Source organism: Haliaeetus leucocephalus, unplaced genomic scaffold, assembly GCF_000737465.1.
Source record: "Haliaeetus leucocephalus isolate CR32 unplaced genomic scaffold, Haliaeetus_leucocephalus-4.0 Scaffold339, whole genome shotgun sequence".
NCBI classification, from domain to species: domain Eukaryota; kingdom Metazoa; phylum Chordata; class Aves; order Accipitriformes; family Accipitridae; genus Haliaeetus; species Haliaeetus leucocephalus.
The window spans coordinates 2542407-2551604 of NW_010972775.1; the positions used below are offsets into that span (position 1 = coordinate 2542407).

Here is a 9198-nt window from a genome sequence, read left to right on the forward strand (position 1 = left end):
CTGCGGCTCCCACATCCCGAGCCAAGGCTGTGCGTGCTTCTCAAACCCCGGCACTGGGAATAAGAGCTCCAGTTCTTGCCTCCCACCCTCCACCTGGCCCTCCCTCGCAGCGGAGCTCCCCGAGGCCGAGACCGGTGCTTTCCAGGAGTGCCGGCCAGCAGAGATTGCTGGAAAGCAGCGCCCGGGAAACCGCCAGCAAAGCCACGGCTGATCACCCTCGTTGGGGCTGCCGACCGCCAAACACTTGCCAGAAGTGGCCATCACCCTTGTTTCGGGCGTGGGAGGAGAGCCCCTGGGCCGGGGGGCTCTGCTTCGCCCCCATCCCATCCTGCTGGCCCCAGTCTCCCAAAGCAGATCATCCACCCCTACCTCTGGCTGCACTGCGCTGCTTTGAAACCTTCCGCCTGTGTTTATTAATTCAGTTCCTCTCCCCGTTCCCCTGCCAGCTGCTCTCCCTCTCACCTTCCCCTGTCTCCTGCCTGACAGCTTCGGGGGGGGGGGGGGGGAGACTTTTTGCAGCCCACGGACTTTGGGATCAGGGGAAAACTTGCCTCCCGCTAATTCTGCGCTGCCGGGGCTTGCCATATCACCCCGTGTCCTGCCAGTCCTCGACCCCCTGCCCGACACATGTGCCTGCTCCTGCCCGCCTTCCCCATCCTTACGTAGCGTGAAGGAGCTGCTATAGCTGGAGGCCATAAAGCAGGGTCCAGGAGGCTTGGCTGGAGCTCTGGAGCTCCAGCCCTCGCTTCTCCAGCGTGGTTTTACGATGATTCAAGCAGCCCTAAAGCTGATGGTATTTCCTGCGCTCTCCTGCTCGGCCAGATGCAGAGCCACGGAGGGGAGGGCAAGAAGCTGATAGCTGGCACTGCCGCGGCCCCTACCACACACCGGCTGCGTCCCCCTTACAAAGGTCACGGTGCTTTTCGGAAGAGCTGGGGCTCTTCCAGCATCCCCGGGCCGAGCACCCCTGAAGCCTGGCGCGAGCAGGAGCAGGGATGGAGGGCTTTTAATGACATGTGGCTAAACGACTCCGGAGGGACTTAGGGAATAAGCCTGAGCTGGAAGCGACGGTTGGAGTTTTTGCCCTGGGAAGCGAAGTGGGGGGAGAAAATGGGAGGATTTGGGGAAGCGGGAAGCTCAATAGGGCTTTTGTGCCGTCCCCTGCAGCGTGACTCAGGCTCGCTCAGGCTCCCGCTGCCAGGAGAAGCTGGCCTGGAAATATCGTATCAGCCTCAGAGGACGTGGTTTCCAAACCATCCCAAGTCGGGTTTTGTTCTATATTTTTCCCCTTCTCTTTCTTTCTTTTTCTTTCTCCCAAGCCGTCTCCCCCTCTCTCGCTGGCTGGCAGGTTTTCCAGCTCCACCCTGCACATCCCGGCCCCCGCTCCCACAGCTTTCCCTACTCCGACTCCATGCTGGCTGCTTCCCACTCAGTGAGGGAAGGGCTTGCAGAGCTGCAGGAGGGCATGCGGTGGCATATGAGGGGACAATCCCGGCCAGCCCAGCACTGGAGGAACAGGGGGACCGTGGGGGAAGCCTGGGCTGGAGGCTGGTTTACCTGGGAGAGGGGCACCCAATGCACACATCCCACCTGCAGATCCCTGAATCCCATCCCTGCCAGCCCAACAGAGCCGGTGCCCATGCCCAAGCCCGTCCTCAGCCCCGGTGGGAGCAGCAGAGCCCGGCCAGGGGATGTTCACAGGCGTCCCTGGAATGGCTGGACGTTACCGGAGAGATCCTCGCCTGCCGTCAACAAACAGCACGGCTGCCGCTGGAGAGGGGCCCATCTCCAGCCGCCCAGGCTCCGATGTTTCCCAACCTCGCTTGTGCCAAATAGCTCTTGAAGTGCCAAGATATGGGGGGGGGTTATCAGCCAAATTCAGGGCGAGGAGGGGAAGGACGGGCACGAGCGGCGCACAGAGGGAGATGCTGAGGCTCTGCCAGGAGCTACCTGCTGGTTTTAATTCCAGCATCCAGCGCTGCCCTCAGGGGTAGGGAAGGAGCTTTTAAAATGTGCAGTTCGGGGTGAGCTCACTGTAGCTGTGCTGGCAGAGCAGCCCCCACAGCACCCTGCACTCCGCGGGGCTACAAGGACTGTGGCTGGCCTGGGCTTTCGGTGATGCTGGGTGCTGCGAGGGACAGAGAAAAGTGTCTCCACAGACAGGGAGGAGTGTTTGCAGCATGGAAGGGGAAAGAGAGGATTTTTTTTGCTCATCTGGGGTTGAAATGCTAAATTGTCTGCCTTGCAGTTCTAACTGCAAAGAAAATGGGTATTTTCTTTTTTCCCCCTTCCTAGAGATGAAATGTCTGCCTCTTCTCTTCTTCTTTTCTCTTCTCTTCTCTTCTCTTCTCTTCTCTTCTCTTCTCTTCTCTTCTCTTCTCTTCTCCTCTCCTCTCCTCTCCTCTCCTCTCTTCTCTTCTCTTCTCTTCTCTTCTCTTCTCTTCTCTTCTCTTCTCTTCTCTTCTCTTCTCTTCTCTCCCAATCCTTTTGGAGGTCCCCCTCCCTACCCTGCCTCCCCCTCCCCACCCCCATTATCCCCCTGGCTTTTCCATCTCTGAAAAACAAGCAGCGGGGTGATGTTTATAGAGAAAATAAATGCCTGCTCTATTTCTAGCACGGGGGAAACATATAGCTGGCCGTGTGGGGCTGTGGGGGTGTGGAAGCGGGCGCGCACATCCCCTCCCAGGGCTGTGGGGCAGGACAGGAGGCTTTTCTCAGCCACATCTACCTCAGGCCAAAACTTCCCTCTCTCCTCCCTGGCTCCCAGAGGAAGTGACCCTGGTGGGCCCAGAAATTTCTGTGGGATGGGATGCAGAAAACCTTGAAGCCCGGCTGAAGCCCAGCCAGAGGCTGGGAAAGGGAATGGGAAATTCCTCCTGACCCCCCCTGGCTTTCTGCCTGTGTGCTGGGGAGCACCAGGGGGGCTTATGGCATGGTAACAGATGGGGACCATCCATTAACACACCTGGGCATGGCACCGCAAGCAGCCGGGGGCTCTGACCCCAAAACTCCCTCCCTTGCCCACCTTCCCCCTGCCCGCCGCAGCAGGGAGGAAAACAATCACCAGAAAGCCAAGATTTTGGCAAAAGAAGCAGCAGGAGCCGTCCCGAGCTGACTCACAGCCCGCAAAGTCTCCTTGAACAGCCAGTGAGTCACGGCGATAGATGAACGTTACTTTTCTCTCTCCTTGGCTTGGAGGCATGTGATGGGACCGGCCACCTCCAAACCGTGCTGTTTGCCCCATGACTTTTCCCGCTCCCGTCAATTTTTGGCAGGGCCCTCCCTTCCCTGGGATGCTTTCTGTCTGCTACTGTCTGTCTGTCCGTCCGGCTGTCAGGCAGCCAAGAGCAGCCGTTGGGTGCAGGGCAGCTCCCAGAGGTATTGCATGGAGCGACGCACGACTGGCGCAGGCAACGCACCCAGGGAGGACGGACGGACGGACGGAAAATGGGAATTTATCACCCTCTTGGATCCAAGGCACGAGGCATAAACATCTTTCACCCCACCTCGCTGCCGGCTTGCAGAAGGATGCTCAGAGACCCGATTTGGTCTGTCCTGAGGATGAGCGACAGCTAACAAGTGACAAACCGGGCGGCAAACCTGCATCCTCCCCATCCCGGGGTCGGGAAGAGCTGCAGCAGTCCCGCTCCTCTGGTTTTAAGCCCAGTTTGCAGAATCCAGAGCTGCCCTGACTCTGGGCTCTGCTTTGCAAAGCAGCCCTTGGCTTTGCAACAGAGCAAAGTGGGTTCTCCGGTTGTGGCACATTAACAAAAAGCCTGGGGTCCATTTGCAAACTTCACAAGTAAAATGAGCATCATGCAGGCATGTCCACTCCCACTGCAGCAGCTCAGGGAGAAAGATCATAACACATTTCTCTTGACCTTAGTTTTTCTGTTACATTTACCCTAGAAAAACTCCACGGGGCATCCTGTCCCCGGGCAGCATGGCAGTGTGCAACCCAGCACCAGGCATGATGGAGATGGCTCGGGGAAGGGCTGCTTTGGGAATGAGGGGTCTCTGATGGGCACCCTCCTCACTCCGTGTCTCCAGGAGGTTTGGAGATACGGGGTGCTGAAGGGGCTGGCTGCAAACTGGGCTGGGCTGCCTGCAGGCCTGCCTTGTCCTTGCTAGGGTGACTTAGGCACATGGAAATGGCCTGGGACACCCAGGCAAGACCCAGGAAGCCTACAGGTACGAGCAGAGTAATTTCTAGGACTTTCTAGGCTGGAGGCTGGGGGTGATCCTAACACTTGGGGAGGCTGGCTTCCCAAAAAGGAGAGAAGCCAGAGCCCGGCTCCTCCAGGCACCTGGAAAGGGCTGATGGAGCAGCCCTTGGGAGCTGAGGCTGGGCTGAGCCAACGCCTGTTGTGAACAGTCTGTGCTTTGAGCTTTATTTAGGCACACAGACAGCATTAGCCTACCGCCTCTGAAGTCCTGTTACTGTCCAGCCTTCAACCTGACGTTAGTTCCTCCGGGTGAGCTTAACCCTGTCCTGCAATCTTGGAGGAATGCGCTTATTATATATTTGCCCACAGCCCTCTGTTGCTAAATATAAGAGTGAGACGAGAATATTCCTCCCTGATTCCCACGATACCAGTTTGCATTCTCCCCCCTTTTCAGCCTTTTTCCTGTTCTTTCCCATCAGCTGGAAACTTTTCCAGCTGCTTGGAGCTATGACCTCAAAACATGTGGCGCATTCACGAAAAAGAAAGTTTGAATAAATCGGTCGGATTTCCAAAAGTGGAGGAGAGGAATAGCCAAGGCAGCTCCCTAGAGCCGATAAGATATCCCTACACCCCGGATAAGGCAGGAGGGGTCATGGCCGGGTACCCTGGGACAGACACTGTTCCCTGCCCATGAGCAGGTTACGCTGCCCGGGGCAGCCATGGACAAGCTGGGGTCATGCTTGCCTCCCTGGGACCCCCATCACCGCTGCTGCGGGTCCACCCGAAACTTGGGGATCACATTTTTGCTGGAAGCTTGGGGTCAGTGCTGCTCATAGGGACCCTACGCATCCGATTCCTTCTTCCCCCCGCATCCCTCCTCATCACAAACCCCCAGCGAGAGGGCTTGTGGGGAAGGGGGAGCTCAGCCTGCTGGTGACCTCACTGGGAACCGGAGGAAAGCCAGGCTGTCTAAAAACAGTTACTAAAGCCTCACACTCAGATGTCAAGAGGACAAGTTTTATGAGTGTTTTTTCTCTTTGTTATAATCTTGTATTTGTTGATGTGCACGGTGACTTTTTCCATTTCAGACTGGGCAGAAAGCCCGGGGGTCCTCAACCTGGGCTTGGAGGCAATGCAAAACACAGGCTTCACCCCTAAAAACGAGTCTGTCCCCAGCCCTGTACCCAGCACGCTGCTGATGGCTGGTGTTGCTCTCACTGATGGGGATGGAGGGATGTCCCAGGGTGGGCAGCCTGGCACGGGCGCTGGTGGTCTCAGCAGGGATGCTCCTGAGGGGAGGGAGCTTGCAGGAAGCCAGTGCCCAGACCCGGGGGTCGTGGCTGCCACGTCTGCTTTGGCAGGGTGCAGAAATAGTCCCCAGCATCAGAAAATGGGTGTAAAACCCCTTTACTTTACCAGCCCTGCAGGTCTGTGCCAGGCGGATGCCTGCTGATCCCTGGAGCTGTGCCCCAGCCACAGGCGGTATTACCTGGAGGGAATCTGGGGGTTTGGCAGGTGCCAGCAAAAGCCACGTGCCTTTTTTGGGGGTTGCTCCAGCCTATTCACCATGAAAGAGCTTGGGAGTGCCAGGGCAGCCCCAGGAGCCATTCTGGACACCCGAGCGGGCGATGGTTCCGCGTGGTGAAATCCCTGCCCGGGATGGAAAGGTCAGGGCTGGAAGGAAGAAGACCACTTTGTTCATTAACAAAAGGGATTTTTCTCCACTTGGCTTGCCAGGCATCCTCATATTTTGGTGCATGTTAAAAAAAGAAGGAACAAGGCTGGAGGGAAGGAGAGCAGTGTGTCCCGGAGGCCACCTGCTCGCTGGGGAGGGAACAGGGACAAAAAGGGACCTGCAGGGACCTTGTGGGTGCCAAGAGCCATGAGGCTGGGCTCTGGGATTGTCCTTGTCCTCCTTCTCGCACTGACACAGGCTCAGACACAGAAGATGGTTGGGGAGCAAAAGACCAGAGGTGGTCAGCAATTCCTTCGGAAACTGCTTGGAGCAAGCTCCTGCCCCACTGTTGGTCAGAGCCCCGACGCCTGGCAGGAGGTTTGGGGAAAAGAAACTGCTTGGTGAAATGTTATATTATTTTGGGGGTGAGTTAGGGAAAAGAAGTGCTTTTTAAATTCCCTTCGCTCCTGAAGCTGCAGATGCTGCTGATGCAGTGTAAATTGTCGGTTAGACCCTGAGCGCAGCTTGGAGGGTCAGGCTAAGGCGCAGGCCTGTCCTGAGCAGGATGAGACCCATGTCCAGACCCCGCAGAGCCTGCTGAAGCTCGGACCATTGCAGGTACAAGCATCCCGGCGCAGAGGAGGGAGCGGGAGGCAGAAGGCGTGGGGTGGGACCAGGGCTGCGGGATGGCCGTTGGGATGCTGAGGCAGGGCACGCTGCCGTGCCAAGAGCTGTGTGGTCAAACCTGGCCGCTTCTTGGGGAAAACTGGATATAAATCACCCGCTCTGCTCCCCACCCAGCCAGTGCCCTGCAGTAACCCTCCCTGCTGCCCGGGGCCAGCCCGTCCTGCGGCACCAGGGCTCCTTCTCCTGGGGGGGACCCTCAGCTCTGGATGGTCCCCGGTGCCCCATCACCCGCGGGGTGATCCTGCACCCCTCTGGGACTGTGCCGGCAGGAGAGGCGAGCCCCTCGCCCCATGCACCCAGCCACACCGGGATGCCCGGGACAGACGGACAGAGCAGAGGCAGGAGGTGACACACACCCTGGCAAACGCTGTCCAGCTCCGTCTTTCCCACTGGCACCATCCAAGCCCTCGCAGACAGCTACTGTGGCAAGGCCAAACATGGGCAGGGAGGGCTGACTCTCTCTGCCGGGGCTGCAAGGATGTGCCTGTGCTCCGTCCCCATGGCACAGGGCTTTGGCAGAGTGGGGAAGGTGCCTTTCCTCCGTGGGCTGCCCACAGCGCAGACCAAAGCCCTGGGGTTCCTGCATGCGTGCGGGGAGGGAGCCCCATCCCTCCCAGCACCACGTTTGCGTGTTCCCCCCCAGGGAAAGCATCGGACGCAGCAGGGGTACCCGGCACCCTGAGAGCCACGGGGGCGAGCAGCCCCGCTCCCTCCCTTGCCTTTTCCCGCAGGGCAACCCGGCCCAAACACCCTGCCCGAAAACAGGCAGCTGCCTCTCCTCCCTCCTTGCCAGCTTGGCGACAGGTCCCCCCCTCAGCTCGGGGAGGGACAGCCTGCACCCATGGGTGCCCGTACCGCTCTCCGCTGGGTCCCCATCCCTCCCAGCCCACCCGAAGCCGAGCCTCATCCCCCCGGATTTCTCACTGCTCCATCCCTTGGGTGGGCTGGTGGGACGGGGCTTACCTCCGGCCAGGGGTCCTGCGTGGAGGGACTGGGGCTGGCAGACCAGCAGCAGCAGCAGCAGCATGGCAATGCCACCTCGGGCACCCATGGTGTCCCCCGGGGGGGGCCGGAGCGGCGGCTGGGGCTCCGGGTACGGCACAGCCTCCACCAGCGCCTGCTTCCAGGCGAGGGCTGCTGCTACTACTATATTTAATAAAGCGGAGTGAGGGAGGGACCCGTAACTTCTCCTGCCTGTCAGAAAAGAGGAATTCGCTCAGATTACAAAGTCAATTTTCTGTCTTAAAGGGCTAGAGGCCCCCACCCGCCCGCTGCCCACCCGCCGCTCAAAGCACCCTTGTTCCCACCGGGGCGAGGCGAGGGAGGAGCGCCCGCCGCCGAAGGGGGGAAGGAGCCCAACATGGGGTGTGTAGGGGTGGCTCCGGAGGCACCGCCTGCTCCCCGCAAAACAGGGCATCCACGGCTTTCCCCGGCACCAGGCACTTCTGGGGGAGCAAAACCAGCTCCCGGTGTCCGTGTGGATGTGGACGAATGGCTTGGTCCCAAAGCCGTGTTACCCATCCCCGGCTGTATCCCATGGCAAGCTGTGCCACCTTCCCTGCCACAGCGGTTCTCCAAACCTCACACCTCTCTCAGGAGGACTCAAGGCAGTCGGGATGGTCCTCAGCCCTCGGGGTTCGTAACGGTCCAGCCGTGCTAGCGTGGCACCAGGAAAAGAGCTTTCCAGCTTCTCCCCCCAATGCAAAGCTGATGCCACATGTGTTCAGGAGGAAGTCACAACCTTTTGGAGACGCAGCATCCCACCCAGCCTGGCTCCCCGCTCCTCGCCCCGCAGAGCCCCGTCGGGTTTCAGGGCTCGCCTCGCTCACGGTGTAGCTCATCTCCCATCTCTCCATGCCCCTCCAAAGCTGCTCCCGGCCTTCCGCTTGGATCTTGCGCAGCACACCCCTCCTTCCTCTTGGATGTCTGCATTTCAGGTCCTTTTCCCCCCGCACCGTTTTTCATCACTGGATTACGTGTGACTTGTTTCCTGCTGGTTTATTTCTAACCTCTTTAGGGCCTTTGGTGTGACTTTGCTGTCTTTGGCAGCATTTGCAACACCTTCCAGCTTACAGTCATCTGCAAACATAATTAATTTGTTATTTACTCTTGCTTTCAGATCATTAATAAAGACATTAAATAAACCTGGGATGTGCCATTTTCTCAGTAACTTCTTATGAGTAATTGTCAGGGGCTCCATAAGTTCATTAGCTAATTCTATTTAGTCTGGAGGTTACATATTATCCAGACTTGCTGATTTGTAGAGATTCAATTTTGCCAAGTATTCCCTTTCCTGCTCTTTATCTCGAGGTCTACTGAAGACCTCCGTGTCGCTTTGCTTTCTGTCTGTCCTCAGCGGTCCCCCTCTCTTTGCCTCGTTAAGGGCTGATTGAGGGATAGAGTCATGCAGGGCTTGGCCCTTCGGGTGGATGTTTGATCTTGACTGTCTCCATCGTTATTCACGGGTAACGGGCAGGCTGAACGTGTCCATTCCTCACCTGCCCGCTTGGCACAGGAGGCCCCGCTCCCCTCTCTGGAAGGATGAACCGGGACCACCTCCAACCCACCAGCAAGCATCCCTGCCTTTGCTCCTGGCTCCCCGGCCCCAGGCTGGCTTTGCTCCCTGCGGCGCTGGGGATGAGCCACCGTTTGCCAGGGGAACGCCAGCCT

The 9198-nt window shown here is 58.5% G+C and overlaps 1 protein-coding gene across 1 annotated transcript in view; it reads right to left on the bottom strand.

Moving 5' to 3' along the window:
* Positions 1-7579, bottom strand: part of CSPG4 (chondroitin sulfate proteoglycan 4) — a 28531-nt gene extending 20952 nt beyond the window's left edge. The window contains 1 exon segment of the mRNA XM_010572249.1: positions 7492-7579. Coding sequence (XP_010570551.1) covers positions 7492-7579 — 88 coding nt within the window.
* Positions 7580-9198: the final 1619 nt, after the last annotated feature.